The sequence below is a fragment of the Zymoseptoria tritici genome, chromosome 7 (genome assembly GCF_000219625.1).
Source record: "Zymoseptoria tritici IPO323 chromosome 7, whole genome shotgun sequence".
Classification (NCBI taxonomy): domain Eukaryota; kingdom Fungi; phylum Ascomycota; class Dothideomycetes; order Mycosphaerellales; family Mycosphaerellaceae; genus Zymoseptoria; species Zymoseptoria tritici.
The window spans coordinates 120847-143562 of record NC_018212.1 but is presented as its reverse complement, the minus strand read 5'-3'; the positions used below and the strand labels follow the sequence as shown (position 1 = coordinate 143562).

General features: G+C 46.9%; 4 protein-coding genes across 4 annotated transcripts; 3 read left to right on the top strand and 1 right to left on the bottom strand.

Moving 5' to 3' along the window:
• Nucleotides 1-6213: 6213 nt before the first annotated feature.
• Nucleotides 6214-8901, bottom strand: MYCGRDRAFT_94230 (uncharacterized protein; the record flags this gene model as incomplete). The annotated part of the gene is made up of 6 exons (XM_003850524.1): nt 6214-6580; nt 6981-7012; nt 7479-7536; nt 8037-8081; nt 8620-8755; nt 8817-8901. 6 exons carry the CDS (start codon nt 8899-8901, stop codon nt 6214-6216), a joined length of 723 nt encoding a protein of 240 aa, XP_003850572.1.
• Nucleotides 8902-9093: 192 nt separating this feature from the next.
• On the top strand, nt 9094-9712 carry MYCGRDRAFT_81397 (uncharacterized protein; the record flags this gene model as incomplete). Its single annotated transcript, XM_003851253.1, has 3 exons — nt 9094-9340; nt 9406-9492; nt 9550-9712. 3 exons carry the CDS (start codon nt 9283-9285, stop codon nt 9660-9662), a joined length of 258 nt encoding a protein of 85 aa, XP_003851301.1.
• A 1580-nt stretch (nt 9713-11292) lies between these two features.
• On the top strand, nt 11293-11478 carry MYCGRDRAFT_45551 (uncharacterized protein; the record flags this gene model as incomplete). The annotated part of the gene is made up of 2 exons (XM_003851254.1): nt 11293-11366; nt 11388-11478. Coding segments are annotated over 2 exons (165 nt in total), but the record flags the coding sequence as incomplete, so codon positions are not given.
• A 7906-nt stretch (nt 11479-19384) lies between these two features.
• MYCGRDRAFT_29504 (uncharacterized protein) lies at nt 19385-19666 on the top strand (the record flags this gene model as incomplete). The annotated part of the gene is made up of 1 exon (XM_003851255.1): nt 19385-19666. A coding segment is annotated over one exon (282 nt), but the record flags the coding sequence as incomplete, so codon positions are not given.
• Between the last annotated feature and the right edge of the window lie 3050 nt (nt 19667-22716).

The window sequence follows — 22716 nt, the reverse complement described above, 5'->3', positions numbered from 1 at the left end:
TAGCAAAGTGTGCTCTAGAACTTGGATATAAGGATTAGTCCTCTGTCGGACGTAATTAACTTAGGAGTTCTGTAAAGGTAGAAGATTTCTCTTAGGAAGACCTCCGCGAGGGTTTCGGCGTTAATGTCCTTCCGTACAGGAATGTAGTGGGCTATTTTGGACTACCTGTCTATAACGACGAGGATTAAGTCGTATATGTGCCCTATAAACGTACTTAGGGGCAGATCGGTAATAAAATCTAATGTTAGGTCCTCCTAGGGCCCGTTTGGTGGAGCTTCCGCATAGAGTTCTCTATATAGGCTATGTCGCCGTAGCTTCGCCCTGTCGCATGTCTAGCAGCTGTTTACGTAGTCCTTAATGTATTTTCTTATGTCTGGCTAGTAGAACGACCGTTGCAATAGCTCTAGGGTCTGTTTAAACCCAAAGTGGCTAGCTAGGGGATCGTTATAGCACTAGCGGAGGGCTGCTAGGCGTACTGGGCCCGCTAGCATATACAGTTTCCGTTCGTAGAAGAGGAATTCGCCCTGTATAGCCTACCTTTAGGTCTATTCCGGCGGATCCGGGTTATTTATAGCCAGTTCGACTGTCGATGCTATAGGGTTATGTTTCAGGCTTTCGCGTATTGTATTAATTAGCGGGGAGTCTGATAATTCTTCTATTAGAGTGCTCGCTATTATGTACGTTTTGCTGCAGTAGGTCCTAGCGAGCTGCAGATAGTAGGTTATAACTGCTATTATAGACCGAACGGGGCTAGATTCGGCCGTTATTCCCTCGGACAGACCTAGTTAGTGCCGAAGGGTGTCTAATGCAGGAGCACTGTCGCTTTCGTTAATCTACCGTCCCGAGTAGTCCCTATCTTCTAAGTCTAGGCGTCTGCTTACTCCGTCCGCGGCGGCATTAAGCGACCCCGGGTTGTACGTTGTACGGAAGTCGACGTTTGACAGCTGCTCTGCCTATCTTGCCTGTCTTCGGCTTAGTTGCTTAGTTGTTATAAACTATTTTAGGTTGTAATAGTCTGTTAAGACCTTAATTTAGTGCGAAGCGCCCTTAACGTAGTGTCTCTAGTGCTTAAAGGCCTCGACTATAGCGAGAAGCTCTTAATCGTGTGTGTTATAGTTCCTTTCGGCCGCGTTTATCTTGCTAGAGAAGAAGGCTACTAGGTGCTAGTACATTTTGCCCTCCGTTTTATGCGGTTAGGACAGTACTACCCCGACGGCGAACCCAGAGGCATCTGTTACGACGCGGATAGGCAGTTTTAGGTCGAAATGCCGCAAGATAGGCGCTTTAATAAACCTGGTCTTTAACTGCTGGAATGCTTGTACTGCGTTAGGTAGGAGTTCGAGGGGAACTAATTCCTCCTTTCTCTGTCGGTGTCCTCCTTTGGCACTATTTAGGCCTCTTTCTGTTAAGCGGTTTAGTGGGCTAGCTATGCGGGAGAATCCCTTAATAAACTAGCAGTAGTAGTTCGCAAATCCGATAAAGATGCGAATGTCCCTAACTAAGGCTAGAAGGGGCTAGTTAGTAATAGCTTGGATCCTTTCTGCCTCTATTTCGACCCCTTTTAGGGTTACTACGAACCTAAGGTAGCCGACTTGCTGCTTAAAGAACTCGCACTTTGACAGTTTGGCAAAGAGTCGGTGTCTTCTAAGTCTCTCGAGGACTATCCTAACGTGTTTCTTATGGCTTTCGGCGTCTTGTAAGTATATCAAGATATCGTCGAGGTATACTACAACATAGTAGTCTAGTAGGCCCCGGAGGGCGTAGTTTATGTATCCTTGGAACACTGCTAGGGCGTTAGTTAGCCCAAACGGGACTACAGTGTACTTAAAGTGGCCATACCTCGTCCGAAAGGCAGTTTTCTACTAGTTACTCTCCTTAATTCGGATGCGATAGTACGCGTCTCGTATATCTAGCTTTGTAAAGAACTTTGCCGGCGCTAACTAGTCTAGAGATTCCTAGACGAGGGGCAGGGCGTGTCTATTCTTAATAGTAACGGCATTAAGGGCCCTATAGTCGACGCACAGACGTAGGCTACCGTCCTTTTTCTTTACAAAGAGGATGCCTGCCCCCGCTAGGGAGGTCGAGGGGCGGATCCACCCCTTCTCTAGGCTGTCGGCGAGGTAGTTGCGCAGAGTCTCTAGTTCTGTTACAGAGAGGTTGTACAATAGGCCGTACGGGGCCTCCTTGCCTTCTTCGAGGTCGATACTAAGCTTATTCGGCCCCGTCTCGGGGAGAAGGGACTCGTTTCCTTCTACGAAAACGTCCGCGAAATCCGAGAATTCGCTTAGAAGTTCCGGTTCTTTTGGCGCGTCGTCTATACGTTAAGCGGCAAGGGCCTAAACGCGCCCCGAAGGGATGCCGGAGGCGTCCTTCTAGAACTCTTTAGGTAAGACGAGCCTGACCGGCCTCTATTGTCTACCTTTCGTCCCCTTCTAGGTAACGCTTTTGCGGATGAAGTTCACCCTCGGGTTCTATCGTTCTAGCTAGGGCATGCCGAGGACTAGTTAGAACCCGTGGATTCTTCCGACTACGAAGGTTTCTACACATCCTCTTGTGTGTCCTTAAGTGTCCGTTACTTTGAACGGGACGCGGCATTCTCCCTAAACAGCTATCCTCTAGCTGTTTAGTACTACGTATTAGGCCGTTTGCCCTAACTCGGGGCTTAGGCCTAGCTCTTTGGCTGCTATGTTGTCTATAAAGTTGCTTTGCGCTCCGCAATCGAGCAGTGCTTAGAGTGTCTTAGTCCTATTAGGACCCTGCATCTCTACTTTAAGGCGTATTAGCCCTTCCCCTGTAGTTCGGGGGATTCCTCCTAGCTCGGCAGCCTTTCTTTAGGCCTCTAAGTACTAGACTTAACCCGCAGCGATTAGAGGAGATCTACTACGGGCTCTCCCTTTTCCCGACTGGTCCTTGTTAGGGCATTCCTAGCGCCGGTAGCCCTCTTTGCTATATGTCTAGTAGGCGGTGGCCGACTTCTCCTTATTAGCCGCCTTCGGGGGGGTTTTGGCCCTTCTCGGCCTACTCGGGGGCTTGTTGTTTTTGTTTGGGCGCCTTCTGTTAGTCTCGTTAACGGAAGTCTTTGCTAAGCGCTTTTTGTTAAATTCTTGTATCTATCGGTACGATATGTTAGCTCGTTCCTCTACATCTATAAGGGTCGTAAGGGTAACTTAGCCCTGTTCGAGCCTGTTTCTAACCGCCGGGGTAAGAGCTCCCTTAAATTTATAGATTATCCTAGGAATGTCGGTGCAACCGATCTTATCCTACTATTCTTTTAGGTAGTTTATTAGCCCGGTTAGGGTCCTATCGCCCTGTTTAGCCTCTTTAATGTTGTCTATAGCTCTTTAGGTACGTTCGTCTTTTGTACCTATAGAATCTAGCATTACGAGCTGCATATCGCTCTATGTTAGCCGAACAGGTGCCTTGTCGAGAAGGTAGCGCTTCTAGTGCTGCTTTTAGGGTCTTGCTATCTATTCTTTAGCGAATTCTATCTTTTCTTCGTCGGTGGCTATGCTAGCCCGGTTGATTACTCGGTTAATGTCTTCCTACTACTATTCCTAGTCGGCGCGGTTCTTTCCCTCGAAGATGTAGGGATTCCGGGCCTTTAGGAGCGCGTTCTTAGGGATGGATAGCCGAACTAGGGCATCGGGCAGGACAGTAGGGATAGATCCGTTCTGTACCTAGGCGATGCGGTCCCTTATAGCCTTGTTGCGTGCCTAGAGAAGGCTAAGCTGGAGGAGGCGCTCCTGTCTGGCGGTAGCGGCCTCTTCCTTGCGGATTTGTTTATTAATATCGTCTTCTTCTCCCTTAGGTAAGGTGTCTTCTTCCTATAGATAGTTCTCCGGTTCTTCTTCGCCCTCGTTAGCGGCATCCTAGTGCCCGATAGGTTCTTCTAGGTTTTTAGGCCTACCTTCGGCGTCTTTGTCGTCGCTAACAGCAGTCTAAGTAGGGGTTTCTATAGTCTCCGGGTCGTTAGCGGGTTCGTTCGTACGGCGACGGGTGCTCTTGCTCCCTAATAGGCCGGGACGAGACGAAGCCATCTCGGAAGTAATTCGTCGTGCTGTAGGGTAGATCGAATCGTGTGTAAACGGTGCAGTTAAGAATAGAGTAGCAGTATAAATTACTTTAGAACAGACTCGATTCGATACTCTCTCGGAAGGAGGAGATTCTACGTATCCTTATACTACAGGCGCAATCTAGCTTAAACGAGCTTAAAAGGCCCTAGTAGGGGTGCATATGCCGCTGAGGCAGGGGATCAGATGCCGATTGTCGGTATTCGGCGGAGGCAGATGTGACAAAATCCGAGTTATATAATCCTCGGCGCTAACCTTAGCGCCAGAGTATAAGGATTTTTAGACTTTAGATCCAAACTTGCTTCCTTTCTTAAACATCCGACTAGGCAACAGCTATAGAAGACTTCCCTTTCTACCGAAACTATAACTATAGAACCGAATCTAGATTTAAGCTTACGGAGAATAATTCCGGCCGCCCTACCTTAATAAGAATCGACTTAGACTAGTTACTTCTACTGTCTAATATAGCTAACTTTCTAAGCACTACTACCGGCCGAACCCTTCGACAAAGGCTTAAGTAGAGACGTCCCCTACTACCTAAGAACCTCTCTAGCGTAGATTTTAGCGTCCTTACCCTCGAAACCCTCGAAAGCATCTACCGAGATTACTTTATATCTACCGAACAATTAAAGGATTGCCGCGAAATAGCTAGAATGCTACAAGCCTTTAACTAAGGATCTGCGGAGAAATACGGTCGTAAGAGACTATATATTTACCCTAAACCTCTTATATTCTTAACCGATTAAGAACGGGTAAACTAGTCTACTACGTACGACGACGCTAAAGACTCTAATCTATAGACCGCTTTCTAAACCGCCTATAAGACGAGGTGTAAGGAACTTAAACTATACACCGCGAAAACCTAGATCGCCCTAGTTAAAAGCCTACAAGCTAACTAGGTAAAAGACTCTAACTAGAGTTAACGCCCGTAGCACGTATAGGCCTTCGCGATCGTTAGTAGCCCTACTAAGTATAGAAAGAATCTGTTTATCTACGACTACGACGGCGGGAACCTTATGCGTCGATACGACAAGGTTAAGCTAAACGAAGTCTATAGAGGCATTGTTCGTTTCTATAATAAGATTAGATCTACCTAGCGAATTAATCGAGTATTTATAGGAAACATTTATAACGACTTTATTACCGATACTATAGATTAGGCTTAATTTAGCGACACTAGCATTAAGGTCGATAAGAACTACTACATCGGACACACTATGCGCTAGGTTTACAAAATGAGCTAGATAAAGGATAGTTACTTTAATCCGGAGGACAAGAAACACAATTTAAAGGACCTACGGTAGGAGTCGTTCGTTAAGATAGAATACCTTACTAAACACTACACCGCTAAGTAAGTAAGTTAGCACTCTTCCCTTATAGAGGGTTTAATAAGGCTAGCAATAGAACAGCTAACGAGGGGGAGTGTTAAAATACGGTGGCTGGCAATGGCTGGCTAGCTCTAAATGGTGTATATCAGGATACCTCTCTCCTTGTTGGTAGTTAGTTCTTCAATTAATCATTTTCAAATTCAACAAAGAGGGCCCAGACGGCAATGCCATCTACAAGGAATGCATAGTGTTCATCCACAGCGTCATTCTGAAGCACTATCTTGCCCGCTCCTCCACATCGAGTGATATGCTGTCTTGTATGAACGCCAATATTGTGCGGCGTCTGCAGAAGCTATCTTCACAACCTACTGAGCTTCTACACGCGAGGAGAGGAATTCAAGACACTCTGGGCGCATCACATCGCGCGCTGATGCAACACATGGATGCATCGCAGGGAACCAAGGACTTGACACTGTCCGGGCTAAGTTCACTTGACTTCAACAAAGACACCTTCATCTCTCTCCCCCAGGTGAACGAATACATCCTGTAATTGCAATCTCGCGCATCAATCAATCGGCCTTCCTCATTTGCTCCAACATCCAGCCAGACTAGCAAGATGCAGCGTGCTCCGCCAACCCCTTCAGATTCTTCGCCCCGACAATCTTCGTCAACGGCAACTCCACCTTGCGCTCCTCTCGTCCAGAACTTCGGCTCTTCTCCAGAATTGCCTCAAGTAGCAGCTCTCATCTCTCCCCTCTCACTCTCTGCGCAAACATCATCCTCTTCTCTCCAACATCGTAGACCGTAACAAGCCCTTACAGCCAAGTGGCGCCTGCGCTGCCGAGACCACTTCCGTTGTCAGGCTGCAACCCCAGCATACAGTAATCCGGGCCCGACTTGAGTGATATTGGCGAGCCCAGCAGCGCTTTCTTCTCAAACCACATGTCGACCCCATCGATCCGGAGGGCAACGGAGGGCACGGCGGCATGGCAGTCGGTCACCCACCCGCCAATCTCGTCCACGTACCGGCCTGGAGGATCATAGAGTGCAGCGGTGGCGTTGAAGACATCGCCGGGGATATTGGTGAATGGATTACCACAGTCAATCTCGATATGAGAGGGCCGGGCGAGAACATGCTTGCTTGACTCGTCGTCATCCTCGTAGATCCCGCAAAACGAATGCCTCCATGGGTGGTATAGCAGGGGTCGAAAACCTGCCTTGCAACAGAGCATCGAGGCGCAGTTCAGACTTCCCGCTAGGAAGAAGCTCCATTTTCGGCCGGAGTCTCGCGTCTCGCTGTACCGCCGAGCAGATCCTCAACTGTCTTCTCACCCTATGAATCGCTATACAGGTCTGGCTTCATCACGCCTTCCTATCAACATTATCCCGACCTCTCCGGAGGAGCAGGAGCTGCATCACAGCCAACCAGATTAGTGCACCAGATTCCGGTGTGCTGTGGCTTCGGACGGGCTGGCCAATTAGAACTCCTGTAGTATCAGGTGACACACTCGAGCCCGCGTCGTATCGACTTCCCCGTCAGCATCGCCGCTCCCGCAATCGCCTCAATCAGCGCCGGACTCACCACCCGCGAAACTGCTGTCCTCCAAGCTTACCCTGGCGTGGCGACAGCCTCGATCCACTCCTTCCTCTACTTCACCGCGCTCGCAACGGCTTCGGTCGCAGTCAGCTACACGATTTACAAAGCTGCTCTAATCCACTCCTAAAGTGCAATTGCCTTCACCTCTCGGACAAACACATCTGTTTCATGTTGCTCGATGGCATTTACGATATTGGACTGTCCTCGCAGTATTATCGGCAACACGTGGGAGAGACATACTGGCGACTTTGATGCAGACGTTGGCATAAGAGTCCCCAAGGTTACGGTCAGCCCGGGCATGGCATTAACAAGGGATAATTGTTCACGAGAATATGTCCTAGTTATGGAAGGTATTTCTGGAGCAAGCAAAGCACAGGTTATCGTCGAGGACAGTCTTGAAAGAGCAGTAACGGCTATGATGCATGCTGCACTAAACGGATACTCCACTGTGTTTTCGGCCGCCATTTCCCGACGTCCACCTACCAAGATCTTCGCTACGTCTCTCGGCCCTCTAAACGCGACATTCTTAAAGACGAACACCCTTCAACGACCATTCAGCGAGTCTACAGATACCATCGTTAGACTTCTTTGCTAGAGGATTGAAGCGGAAAATTTGGGTTGGCAAGAGGGAAAGGACGAGCCCGGTAACGATTTAGAAAACAGGCAAGGAACTTCGAAAACGCACATCGGGAAGTTCTCAGACGGTCTGGTGTTCTGCCTCGTTAGATCTTTACAATTAACATGGAAGGGAAGAGAGTCTACCACCGGCCCTTCTTAGGTTTTCACCCCAAAGCTTCGGGATGGAAAGGTCTAGCACGGAAGATAGACTCGACCGTACGATGTTGTAATTATGTGTCCTTCCTTTCAGAAGCGAGAGATGCTGTTTTACGTCACTGGCAGGTATACCGTGAGACAATTCGAAATTCCTCAGGCGCAAGGAGCGCTGGCTGCTATATTTTCTTTATGTGTAGCCACTGATTGCCGAGCCTCCAGCCTGTCCAGCCTACTGTAGATACGAGTTGCGGCTGAATGAGTGCATACCTTGGGTTGGGTGAAATCAGCTCTAGGCCGCCAGAAACCGCGAACCTACGCACCTATAGATAGTTCTCGCTTACTGTTGCATCTTGGGCGAAACCGCGCGTCGCCGCCATAGGGGATTGCGAACTTGTTATCTAGGTTCGCGATTAACAGTACCTTGCAAGTCTAAGACCGCGACCCCGCGCTTCTATAATTAGTTTCAATCTTTGCTCATCCCATTGCTCCCGATCTTCGCGAAAGGGAAGTGCGACAGCCTAGGTGCAGAGGTTGGTGGAGTTGGGGAAGGAGGGCAGGCCGAGGGTGGCGGGTGGGTGGATGTTGACGGTTTGGAGTCTGATGGTACTGGTTTGCGCGGTAGGGTTTTGCGGCGGTGTTACGAATGGTTCTTGGGTGAGGTGGACGATTGGCTGAGATTGTAAGATTGGTGAGCTGAAGGTGTTGCGGCCTTGGAAACGTATCTTCGGATCGCTGACATGCACGAACGCTCCAGACTTATACCATCTCCTCAAACGGCAAGCCGGACAACACATGAAAATTCTCACTCGACGATGGGGAGCTCCGAATCATTGAATTGTGCTAGGCGCACATATATGGTGCGGCTTTGGTCTGCTCTGGCCAACACCAGCGTGTGAAATACATAAGCTCTTTCTCAACCCGGGCAGATGGGCCTTCGGGTCCGTTGAAATGTGTACCATCGCAGCAGAGTCTGCTGCCGCAACCATCTAATGTGCAAATAGTATCATTGCTGCCTGCGGTGGAGGCTCGTTTGATGACGATACTTACCGCCGATCGCAGCGCACGCCGCCATACTTTCCTCTACCGTCGGCCGCGCGACCCTCACATTGCCATCCGCATCGCGAAATACCATCATGACTCCTCCGACAATGCCTCTCAGGTCGCTTGCACCCTGCGGCGTTCCGGGAGCGAACTAAGGTCTTGCGATGGTCTGAAGAATCATATCGCAACATGGCACATTCATCATACTGGAGACTTCACTGAAAACGATGTGCAGCTGCGAGTCGTGCAATTGTTGCCGCTCGCGCGAGCCCTTGAATGTTGGATTGGACGCCTGTTGTGTGGCTTCTGTCTTGTTGGTTTGGCTAAGTACAGCGTGTGAAAGACAGGAGCTCCTCCTCAGCCTGCATTGCAGATAGGGCACTTCCGACCATCGTCGCCATCGATGAGAGAGACTCAAGCTTTTCATTGATCTCATTACTGGCAGTACTTTGACTTGGTGGGGTCGTTCGGGATGTCCACGCAATGCCTGCCACCGCAGCAAAATCCTGACCTTTTTCCTTCGCAAACACCTGGGTAATGCGCAATTAGTATAGGTGCCGCCTGGTAGCTCGTTGCGTTTGGTCAAGACACTCACCCCCGACTGCAACGCAAGACTCGCATTTGTTATTGTGGCAGACCAAGCTGTTGCTTGCGCAGCAAGGCGCCCAGCGGTGGCATGTGTCTGTCGAAAGATGTTTTAGCACAAGCTCCCCCAGGACCTCAAGCAAGTAAAGTATACCTCCGGCATTGGACATGCAACCATTGATGAGTATGGCGTTCACCTTCACGCCGAGAGCGACGGCGAGCACGAGGAATTGGATCTTCATGGTCGAGATTTTTGGTTGGGGTTGAGTGTCGGTTCTGAGTGAGCGATATCGGTCGAGGTGAGGACCACTGGTGACACGAGGCGAGATGGTTCGTGCGGACGGAGGTCGCTGGATGAATTGAGGAAGGACAATCAGGAAGACGGGCGGGCGACGCTGCCACTTTATGCGAACGCACCGGAATAACTGAGGCTTCATCAGGTGCCAGCCGGCCTGGGCACATGCCTGTCTGTGCGGAGGCGAAGCCAATTGAAGTCCAGCGATCCCTACAATTCGTATACAGGAATAGCGCTTACTGTGGAAAACCATATCGCTGCCTCCCCCGGGCAAGTTGTCGACAGCTTATTATTGGGCCCGGAAACGGAGAGGTCGGTATAGCGTTCACAGAACGGGCACTCTTTCCTGTGTGCGGGATTAGAGATTTATAAGTCACAGTGACTTTAGTCCACTGTCACACTGTTACTGTTACCTATACGTCATTTTGGCCCCGGCTAGGTTAGGAATGGCTAGCGTAGGCCGGCATCATCCGCCGAGCCGCTATAACTAAGCAAATCTAAATGCCTAAGGCAAAATCGGCCCCTAACGCGTACGACTTTTAGTATACGGCGACGATTACGTAATGTTATAGTAATAGTTATAACTGTCTTACTCTTACTATAGTATAACTATCGAGGAAAATACTAATATAGCGAGAATCGAACCTTTCGGAATTTAGTCTTACTATAGTACTCTATACCTACCTCTAAAGGTTATATAAAGCCGTATAATTAGCCGCGTCGCCTAACGCGCCTACTACTATAGCCGAAACATAGCCTACGGGGGTTATTTAGCTCGTAGAATATCGAGAGTATGCCCTACAACTTATAAAGTATCTACTAGAGACGCGCGGCTATATCGATCGTACTAAGAGTTAGACCGTACCGGCGGACGTTATAAAGATACTTATTTAGGGCGTAACAATATTCGTAGTAAAAGCGTAGAAAATCCCTAACATAACTACTATTTAGGATATACTATATACGATTCGCGGAGATACGAAAGTCGTTAAGGAAGAGATATCTTAAAAATTCGAAACGCTAAGGAAAGAGCTACGTAATACGAATACGTAAATAGAGAAGATTACGGTAGCCGGCGAGGAGACTAAAGGAGCGGCAAAAGAGGTAGCAGAAGTAGGTAAAGTAGGAATTACGCTACTTAGGGAAGTAAAGAATAATAGCCTATAGAATAATAAGAGTATACTAATAAGCTATATAGCGGTAGCGGTAGTAGTAGCGGTAGCGAGCGGTAGCCTAGCTAGTAGTATCTATAGTCTATATAATATATAGACCGTATCTATATAGAGCTAGCGTAAAATTATAGTAAATATTAGAAACCCCGTAACTATTAAACTCCTACGGGTAATAAACCCGCGTAACCTAAAGTCTTATATTAACCGCGCTATCGAGTAGAGCTCGAACGAGTAGGTTAGATAGATTAAGGTTATATTAGCGAACTAGCTTAAGAGTAGAGATCTTATAATTAGGACCGCGAATACTAGCGAAGCTTAGACCTTACGATAGTAAGGTAATAACTAGGCGCTCTATATTAGAAACGGAGCTACTATTCGCGTTCCGACGTACGGAGTAATCGTATATAGTATCCGTACGCGTTCTATAGATATAGACAAATTCGAGGAGAACCGGGACGTAATCTTACTAGAGAATAGACTATTTATTCTAAGAGCGGAAATTAAGTATATAGGATAGCTTACGAGGAACGGAGTAAAGAAGTCTATAACGTCTATAATTATCGAATTTACGCGACCGGACGATACTAACAAGATTATTAGCGAGGGTCTAGTATAGAACGGCGAGCTCTACTAGTACGAGAGATATAACCGATAGTGCCGACTTAAGTAGTACTTTAACTACTAGAAATATAGCTATATAGGAACCTAGTATATAGTAATAGCGACATATAGCTACTATACTTAGGAGCACTAATCCCGGGAATATCCTTCGAAAAGCGAGTAGAATAGACCTAGGAAATGTACTATATACTACGGCGAGTACGAGGTATAGAGCTAGTAATACGCGAAGCGGTAAGAGGAGGTTGCCCGCGTAAAGACGGCCTATACTACTAGAGCCCTATTCTATCCGGTCCCGACGGAGGTAGCTACTAGAATAATATATAGTAGTACTACGATACTACTACGTAGGAAAAGATCGGCTCGGAATCTAGGCTAATAAGAGGAGGAGAGACTATAAGGATCTACGGGGGTTACCGCCGTAGGATATAAGCGGACTAACACCGGCATCGCCTATATATCTTTAGACAAAGAGAACGAATCTCCTACTAGCTCGAGTAGCTAGAGACCGTAGCGCGTACACTACCCGACTAGGAAAGTACTAGAGTCTCTATACGTTAATACGGCTATAAGTAGTATTAGCTAACAAATAGATATCAACGTCGATAGCGAGTTATAAAGGAAAGCTAGATATTAACTATACTATAGTATAACGTTCGGAAGTCGCGAGACACCGTAATAGCGACGCTAATACGCGACGCGCGGGTAGTAGACTTCGATATTATAGCTATTTAGGAACCCTAGACGAATCCGTTTACGGAGACAATATATTATCCCGTTAAAGACACCTTCTACCTCTACTACGTACTAAACGATACTAGTAGAAGACTAACGCGAGTATACTTCTTTATATATAGGCGATTAGACTAGACGAAGTAGCGGTTCGATATCTATAGCCGGGACATATACTCGATTACTTTTAGATTCGAAGACGAAGATATAGCGTAAGAGCTTAAGGTGTTTAACGTATATAACTTACTAAGAGGCACCGAACATCGGACGAGCATTCTCCCCTCCCTAGATAGACTACTTACGAGCTCTACTATAGACGAAAGTATCGTACTAGGGGACTTTAATCTCTACTACTAGATATAGGGAGGAGAACAGGTAGTATAAGTAGACCTAGAAGCCCTAGACCTTATCGAGATTATCGAGCGATATACGCTATAGAACATACTATAGCCCGGGACTATTATATACGAAGAGGGTAACTCCCGGTCTACGATCGACCTATACCTAGTCTCGGTAGGCCTAGTAGATAGGATAATTCGTAGCGAGGTAGATTACGACCTCGATTACGATTTAGACTATCTACCGATTACTACTATAATAGACCTACAACTACCTTACTACGAAGTTAAGGCCCGGAGAAATTAGAAGCATCTTAATAATAAGGAGTTCTATAAAGCCCTCTAGAAGGCGCTCTTATAACTACGCTACTCTAGGACGAAGGCGAGCCTCGATATATACATTAAAGAAGTAGTATCGGCGTTTTATAAAGCCGTAGATTAAGTGCTACTAAAGACGAAACTGTTACCCTAAACGAAGGTAGGATAGAATTAAGAATGCTCGGAGGTACTCGTAGAGGCTAAACGCTTAAAACGTAGATACAGACAGGAGTATATAGAGGATAATTAGGAAGCCTATCGGGCAGCGAAAAATTACAAAATAAGAATAATCCGTAAAGTATTAAGATAAGCGTACTACGATAGGATCGAGGAGGCATCCTAATCGCCCGAGTCTTTATAGAGGTTAGCTAAGTAGGCGAGAAGCCGTAGTAATTAAGTACTAAGTATTACATCCCCGATTAAAAAGGCCTAGACTAGGGAAGAAGTAGTAGAGGCTAGCGATAAGGCTACTCTCTTCCGAGACACCTTCTTCCCTAACCCTCTATAGGCGGACCTAGACGATATAGCGATAGTATAGTACCCGGAGCTAATCGCCCTACCCGAGATTACCGAGAAGGAAGTAGTTAATACTATTAAAGCTACTAAGGCACTTAAGGCACCCGGTCTAGACAAGATCGCTAATAAGGCTCTATAAGTAGGCATCTCGGTAATTACGACCTACTTAACTCGGATATTTAATAGTAGCATCGCCCTAGCGTACTATCCCGTATATTTTCGATACTCTACGATAGTAGTACTACGAAAGCCTAGTAAGGACAACTATACGGTGCCTAAGGCATACCGACTAATCGCTCTTTTAAATACTATAGGTAAGGTTATAGACGCGGTCGTAGTAAGACGGCTAAGCTACGTAGTAGAAAGGTATAATATTCTACTAAGTATATATATAGGCGGTAGACGATAGAAATTAACAGAACACGCTCTCTATAACATTATAGACAAGATCTACTAAGCGTAGAATAGGGGCCGCGGAAAGGTTACTAGTCTACTATTACTAGATGTCTTAGGAGCTTTTAATAACGTATTATACGAACGGCTACTCTACGACCTACGGACCCGTAGAATCGACGAGAGAGTAGTCCGATAGATTGCTAGCTTCCTAAGCGGCCGATCGACGAAGATCGTCGTAGACGGATTCGAGTTACTACTATACCCCGTCTTAATAGGAATACTATAGGGCTCGCTACTCTCGCCTATCCTATACATCTTCTATAACTCTAGCCTAATCGAGCTAAACGGTACGGACGATAGTACGTCGGTTACGGGCTACATCGACGATACGGCGATCCTCGCGTAGGGCGATTCGATAGAAGATACGTATACTAAACTCGTAGGAGCGCTAGTAGAAGTATAAGCTTAGGCTACTACCTATACGTCGAAGTTTACGCCTAAGAAGTTCTAGTTAACGTATTTTACCCGGGCCTATATACGCTTCGACCTAAAGTAAGGCATTAAGACTATATAGTATAATATAAAGCTAGAAAACATATATAAGTACCTAGGAGTAATAATAGATACTAAGCTATACTAGAAGCTATATATTAACGAAATCTAAAGAAAGGTAACTAGCATAATCGGCGCCCTCTACTTACTCGGGAGCTTAGTATAGGGGACTAGAATACTTAAGATACGGAAGCTATACCGTAGTATAGTAATTCTATAGATAATATACGCGTACTCGATCTAGTTATAAGGCCGAGCGGTAGGTCCCGGCTATACGAAGTAGATACTATATACGCTAGAGGCATTATAAGTAAGAGCGGCGAGAGCTATATATAGCGTATACCGAGCGACGTCCGCGGCTATACTAGACGTAGAGACATTCCTTCTCCTAATTAAACGACAAATCGAGAAACATAACATAAACGCGATACTAAGAACTCTAGCTAGTATAAATATAGCGGCGATATAGTTAGATACGGCGAACGCTATAGTACGAAAATATACTAGCCCCTTCTATAATATAAGGAAATTAGTAGCGAGTTAAGTAGCGGTAGAGCTCGACATATTAGAGTATATACCGCCCTTTGTCTCGCCGCTATATTGTTGTTTGTTTGTTTGTTCCATTTACGTCCTTTCGGAGTCCAAGACTATGTAGGACGGCTTTGCCATAAAGGCAAAGCAGTAGATCTAGTTACAATCAGATTTTTCGGTATTCTTTGACCTTAGGGGAGACCCCGTACCTAAGGCAATGCTAAAGGACTTTAAACAAATGCGAGACAGAGGAAATCAAACGAGTGTTGCAGCCTAAGGCTGCAGAATTTTCGCGCGAAGCTTTTGCAGAATTTTCAGCGGATCCTTCCGCTTCGCACACACGCTGCGAATTCGAAAGAGATGCAGCGCAAAGGCGCAAAAAGCAGCTGTCCAACTCGCTGCCTTCTCTTGTCCTTAATATGCCTTTGTGGAACTATATGCCGCCTTCTAGCGCATATAGCTACGCAGGTTAATCGCAGAGTTGTAGATTCCACCGAGTTCTAGCTCTTTAAAGTGCATGTATGCTTCCTTCGAGGGCGACGAAGTCTCTAGAGAAGGGACATGCGATTTCGATTCGGATTTCGAGGAGGTGCGCGTATAGGGCAGAGTGGACTACTTCTTTCTTCTTCTCGTTCGTAGCGTAGAGGGCTATTCGTTCGAATCGTGCCGTTGTTCTGTAGCTTGTATTTCGAGGCGGATTTCGAGAAGGATTTCGGGCGGATTTCGAGAGGTTTTCGAGGATGTTTCTTCCAGACTGTCTTGGTTTCCCTTCCGAGGAAGGTACTTACGACGGCCACCGCGTGAAGGTGCAGTCTGTTCGGCCGTCTCTCGCCGCTATAGCGAATAGGCCCTATAGTCTATATTAATAAGGTAGAAGACGTACGTAGTAGGCACGACGCTAAATTAGTAAAGTAGAAGAACACGTACATCTATACCGATAGTAGCGGTATTAGAGGCTATGTCGGGGCGGTAGCCGTCTACCTATCGGGAGGAAGAATAGAAACTATATATATAGGAAAAGATACGGTCTCTACTATATATACTACGGAGCTATAAGGTATTAACCTCGCCTTAAAAATCGCTTAGGATACTACCGAGACAGACGACATACGCTAGCGACATATCGCTATATAGATAGATATCTAAGCCGCGATTCGGTCGCTTATTCGGGCCGAGGGTCGATCGGGAGCATATATACTAAAACATATCGCCCGCTAAATAGATAAACTTTAAAGTAGGGGCTATATAGTAACTATCCGCTAGATACCCTCGTACGAGGGGGTTAAGGGAAATAAGGCCGCCGATATAGCCGCTAAAGAAGCTATAGGCTAGAGAGAAGGCTAAGATAGTATAGAAAGTAATAGGGCGGCTAAGCCGGATAAGCTCTACCCTATTATAGCTACGCTTAAGAGAGAGTTCTAAAAAGAGATTAATAAGAAGTAGTAGGTCTCCTAGCGTAGCGAAACTAAGGGGAGATCTATATATCGATACGCCCCGGTTCCGGGTAAGAAGATCCTATAGCTCTATAAGGGCCTTACGAAACGGGAGAGCGCCCTACTCGTCTAACTCCGGACCGAGAAGATTAGACTAAACGACTTCCTCTTCGGTCGTAATATACCTACTATCCGGGATCCTATATACCTATACCGGTAAGGACGACAGACTATACGATACGTACTCTTAACGTATCGGAGGCTACGCGACCTCCGGAGCGAGTACCTCGGCCGGCTTCCGGGACGTACTAACCTCCGGATTCTCCTAAGTAAGTAGAAACTAGCTATAAGGGGACGGGGTACCGCTCGAACTTTGTTACGACTCTCGCCTAGTACCCGGTTACGGGATCGGGTAGCCGGGCGCTAAGTTCTCCTAAGTTTTCTATTACCTCGATTCCGTTATAGTTTTCGTAGGGGGTAGCTAACGCGTCCCTAGAGGTACCGAGGTAGGGATAAAGGTTTACGTAACTATACCTAATAAATAGCTATTCGTTATACCCCTAGCTATATACGGAATTCCGGTTCGAGACTCCCGCCCGGTACCTCGACTAGGTATATACGACCGCTTCTAGGAACTTAACCCTACTTAGCGGCCGCGTTACCGCTCGGGAAGACGAAAAAAGGACATTTTATTAAGCTTCTAATTCGTCGCGGGACGACCCTCTAATCGCCCTAGTCCCCCGCTTACTTACGGTCTACGTCTATCGCCCGTTTATAGGCTAGGCTATAGTTATTAATAGGAGTAATTCGCGGGATTACGGTTTTAGTAGGCTACGGACACTAAAATACGCCTTACCTTAGACATTTTTAGGGGAAGTTATAAACATCGGGTAGGTAAGTTTTAAATATCGGGTAGCTAAATTAAAATTCGCGGCCTTAGCGGTACTCGTTTACCTTAAATCGTCCGTACGTAGCGAATATATATCCTTTACTCCTAATCGCCTTAACTTTATAAAATAATTATAGAGGTTCTCGACCTTACTACCGACGACCGCCTTATAGGCGTATATAACTATAGACTCGACGACGATACTAACGACCTTTATCGCGATATCGACGACGACGACGACTCCGAGTACGAGAACGACGGCGACGACGAGGAGCTACGTAGTAGAGCTTTAGTAAACAACTACGCTACTATCGCTATCCTCGACGAGTTAGTAAGCTACGCTAGCTATAACGAGTACGAGGCTACTATTTACTAGTATAGCGTAGAGTATAGCTACGAGCTAGCGAAGGACGGTAGTATAATATAGAACAACGCGAATAAGCTATATAAGTAGCCGTTTAAATGCGCTAAAGGCATTTATCTAGCGTAGCTATTAACCGATAGGTAATCGAAGAAGCCTAAGACGCGGACGAAGAAGATAGGCTGTTCGTTTAGCGAGGTTCTTAGCTCCGTAGACATTAATAACACCGGCGGTAAGTAGACTACGAACCCTAGAAGGGCTCTTAGTATATATAACTACCCTACTATTTATATAAGGATACTAGCGACCTATTACCGTCGCTATTATATTAATAGTAAGGTAAGGGTATTCCTTCTCTTAGCGCGTCGTAATAGTGCCTCTACGAAAGTTATACGCGTAATAATAGTAATATAGTTCTATAATAGCTACGACGCTTAACCTATACTCTACAATTTATATACCGAATGTTTAGGCATTCGCTCTAATAACCTCGATAATAGGACACTAGTAGCGCGAGTAATAGAGTGTCGTTAAGATAAAGGATTCTTCGCTAAACCGCTTATCGATAAAGGCTAGTTATAAGGCGTATTCTTTACGTATCTAGAGCTTATTTAGATATAAGGATAACGGCTACATCCTCGTTATTAACTATACCTATAGTATTATCGTATATAAGCTACTATTACTCTTATTTATTAGTATTACTCGAGTCGGTGTTACGGTGCCTCTAGTATACGTATTTATACTAGGCGAGAAAGAGAAGGATTATAACTAGGCATTTAATTAATATAATATCGACAACCCCTTAGTGTTACTATACGACTACGTTAGAGCTATAATTAGGTCGTTAAAGACGAGAATACTATAGATGTCTAGACACTATATACTCTATATATAGTATATAAATATAGACGTAGAAGCGTAGGCCGGTAAGCGACTCGGACGTATACGACCTAGCGGTAGAGGTACCATAATGTCGCTTAGTAATAAGGCGAAAGAGTTTATAGTATTCTACCGTAATATTATTAACGCGCTTACTAAGGAGGAGTACGACGATACAATAGTAGCTCTACCTAAACACTCCTTAAGCGATAAACCGCGCTATCTACAGCCTCGTAAGCTATTAATAAGGCTCGTTAATTACCTTAACAAGCAGTGGTTTAACGTTACAAATGTATGAGTATAATTCGGGCCAAACCCCTAACAGAGACTAAGCATTGTTGATGGCTCCAGCGGGCGCTTCGGGATGCGCGCGATCCGTGCCGCTCCGCGGCGAAGGAGTAGGATCGCGGCCTGGCTGTAGGTCACCCTGTTCGGCAGCCCCAGCTTCCAGAGAAGGAGAAGTAGTGAAGGCGGACATTTGTTGTAGAAAAAGCTGAAGTGAAGATAGAAAGACCTAAGGCAGAGAAGCAAAAAGTATTTGAGCATTGTCTATAAGCTTAGAAATCAGGCTGATCCGCATCATCCCCGAGCTCCATATGCTATCCATACGTTGTACAGCCGGAGTACAAGCCGAGCACAAATTAATGCAAGGCTTGCGACAACCAATCCTTTGGTCGACCTTCGCGTTCCAAATCCACCTGGACATCCGCCACATCCTCCGGGAAAACGTCGTCTGCGCATAAGAAGACCTAGTTCACGGCGCGGAGGCCATCCGACACAACATTAACGAAATCCTATCTTTCCACGCACGATCAAAACTCGACCACAACTCTGCTCAGGACGACCAAACATTGAAGCAAGTCCTATCCCTTATCGACCGCTGGACAGTCGAGGACTTTGTAACCTACGAGCGGCGCGAAATGCTCCTCGACGAGAGCCGCTCGCTGCGCATGCCGAAGCACTATCTTCTCCAACGAGATCCGCTCTGGTGTGGACTTCTCCTGTACAACTTCCGCATGGTCGCCTATGAATGCAGCACCATCCTAGCCAGCAGGGGTGTGTCGATACTCCCAGTCGCACATCTCTACAAACGCCTGCGACAAAGCCAACACCTGCCCACGCAATGGCCCGACATGGACCATGTCATCAGCGCGCAGGGCGCGAACCACCTCTTCGTGGGAGGGCTGCCGTCCTCATCTGATGGTTGCGCAAAGCGCCTAGCCCTCGCTCTGGGCATGTCTTCGACGGCGTATGCGCGGAATCGACGGAAACCGACCGATATCCGGGGTTCGGGCGCGAAGATGAGCACGCTCCAAGTACGGACTCCGACCTTCTGTGCGTTCAAGCATCGCTACTGCGATAACAGTCGTCGTGCGGATTTCACGCCTGGGGATCTGGCGAAGATGCTTACGCAGACTTTAGCTGTTTCCTCGTCTAAGGTTGTTCCCGCTCACAGCGGAGACGTGTCCACCTTATTGAACCGGCTTGTTGGCGCGCTTCACGGAGAGGTCTTGGAGTTGACCTTTGACTACTTTAAGCTTCATACTACGTGCTGGACGGAAGAAGGTAAAGGGTATCGTTCTTTAATAAATCTAGCCAGCCCTTAAGGCTAGCGTGTCCACTTTCAGCTAGTGAGGTCGTGTCGTATCCGTAGCTAAGGATAGAGTTAGGCCATGCCTTTACGCAGAGCTCCTTATAGTATATATACTACTACTTAATAAGGTAGTTGACGAGCCTTATCTATAGCTTACGAGTCTATAAATAGCGCGGTTTGTCGCTTAAGGAGCGTTTAGGTAGAGCTACTATTATATCTTCGTACTCCTCCTTAGTAAGCGCGTTAATAATATTACGGTAGAAAGCTATAAACTCCTTTACCTTATTACTAAGCGATATTATAGTGCCGCTACTACTAGGTTATATACGTCCGAGTCGCTTACCGGCCTACGCTTCTACTACGTCTACGTTTATATACTATACGTAGAGCATACGGTGTCTAGACATCTATAGCATTCTCGTCTTTAACGACCTAATTATAGCTCTAACGTAGTCGTATAGTAATACTAAGGGGTTGTCGATATTATATTAATTAAATGCCTAGTTATAATCCTTCTCTTTCTCGCCTAGTATAAACGCGTATACTAGAGGTACCGTAACACCGACTCGAGTAATGCTAGTAAGAGTAATAGTAGCTTATATACGATAATACTATAGGTAAAGTTAATAACGAGGATAACGCTATTATCCTTATATATCTAAATAAGCTCTAGATACGTAAAGAATACGCCTTATAACCGGCCTTTATCGATAAGCGGTTTAGCGAAGAATCCTTTATCTTAAAGATACTCTATTACTCGCGCTACTAGCGTCCTATTGCCCTTCTAAGGTTCGTAGTCTACTTACCGCCGTTGTTATTAGTTGTCCGAAGCCTAGCCGAGCTAAATAAAGGCTTTACTATAGTACCTTATAAGTCTAAAACCGTAATCCCGCGAATAGCTCCCGTTAATAACTATACGTACGGGCGATAGACGTAAACCGTAAGAGAGCGGAGGGTCGTCCCGCGACGAATTAGAAGCTTAATAAAATGTCCTTCGTCTTCCCGAGCGGCGACGCGGCCGCTAAGTAGGGTTAGGTTCCTAAAAGCGGTCGCGGAGGATTCTAGAAATTCTAATTTAGTATATACCCAGTCGAGGTACCGGACGGGAGTTTTAAACCGGAATTCCGTATATCGCTAGGGATACGACGGAACGAACAGCTGTCTATTAGGTATAGTTACGTAAACCCTTATCCCTACCTCGGCACCTCTAGGGACGCGTTAGCTGCCCCCTACGAAAACCGTAACGGAATCGAGGTAATAGAAAACTTAGGAGAACTTAGCGCCCGGCTACCCGATCCCGTGACCGGGTACTAGGCGAGAGTCGTAACGAAGTTCGAGCGGTACCCCGTCCGATTCCGATTAGCTAGACGAACTTCGTGTCGCCTCGACCGATATCCGGTCGCCCGCCGCCAGATGCGCGGAACGCGGTCTTAGGACGGTAAGACCTAGCATTCGCTACGTCCGTCGTCCGCCCTGTCGTCCGCCTACCTTATCCGACTCTCCTCCGTCCGTTCGTACCTAGTCCGTCGCCTAGAAACAGGTTGTCGAAGATCGGGAAACAGAATCGAACACCCGCGCGGCGCTGACCAGAATGCTGCTTGGATTTTCCGAACAAACGAGGCGCCTCACGCGCGAGGGTATCGTACGCCTGTCGCTTTGCTCACAAGCTCGGGCTCCCTAGAACTCACCGAGTTAGTGCCCTTGCTTCCCTCCGCTCGTTACCTTCGGCTCGTACCTTGTTACGTGTGAAGAGCATGGAGCTGAACTTACTTGTGATGAGCATGGGTTCCAGATGGTGGGCTCCAATTTTATCATCGAGCGGAGTAGACTGGGGAGCAGTCCGGTCGAAAAGTGCCGGACTGCTTCTTCACCTGTGAACCTTACTTTAACCGCACTGGCGCCTTTGCTCCCACTCCTCTGCGCTTATCACGGCACTGTATGGGACAGGATGAGTTGTCTGCGTTGTCATCTCAATCCGCGTTATCTTGTTCCTGTTCGGTGTATTGCGTCCAGCGTGTTGGCAAGTCAGGGCGAGACCAGAAGACCTTCACGTATGCCATTCATCATGCCATAGGTTCCCAGTCGCCAAAGTCCCCCCCTCCTTGGGCACGTGCACAACCCCAGCACCCATCGTATCACATCAGCATCGAAACCCGACTTATTAGGTTCCCGGGAAAACCTCTCTCTGTAAAAGCATGTTCCTCTGGTGGTGCAACTTGGAAAAAAAAATCCGAAGAGACAATCTCGCCACGTCAGCTTCATCTTGATCTCTAGTCCCAGCATAGTTACGCTTCGCAGTCATGGGGAGTGTGATTGAGTGCTGTTCTCGGCGAACGAGCATCCTGCAGTACAGGGCAGCATGCAAACGCATGGGGGTGGTCACCGTTCCATGCCTTGCTAGGCAATCGAGTCCGTAGTATACAAAAGCATGAATTGGTGTCCAGCCCCCTGAGGACGCTCGCAACGAGTCCGAGCCAACGGCAGCCTTCGAAAACGTGCTCGAACAGGGTAAAGAGACTTTATTGACTGTTCACGCCATTCCTGTATGCAGGATATGAGTTGCACCCTTGACCTTGCAGCACCTGTGGCCACGCCGCTGCGTTCGCATGCTGTACACCCTGCAATGGCGTGGACATTCAATAAAGTCTATCTTCCCTGTCCGAGCACATCGGCAGTTGCTCGAGACCTTCTATT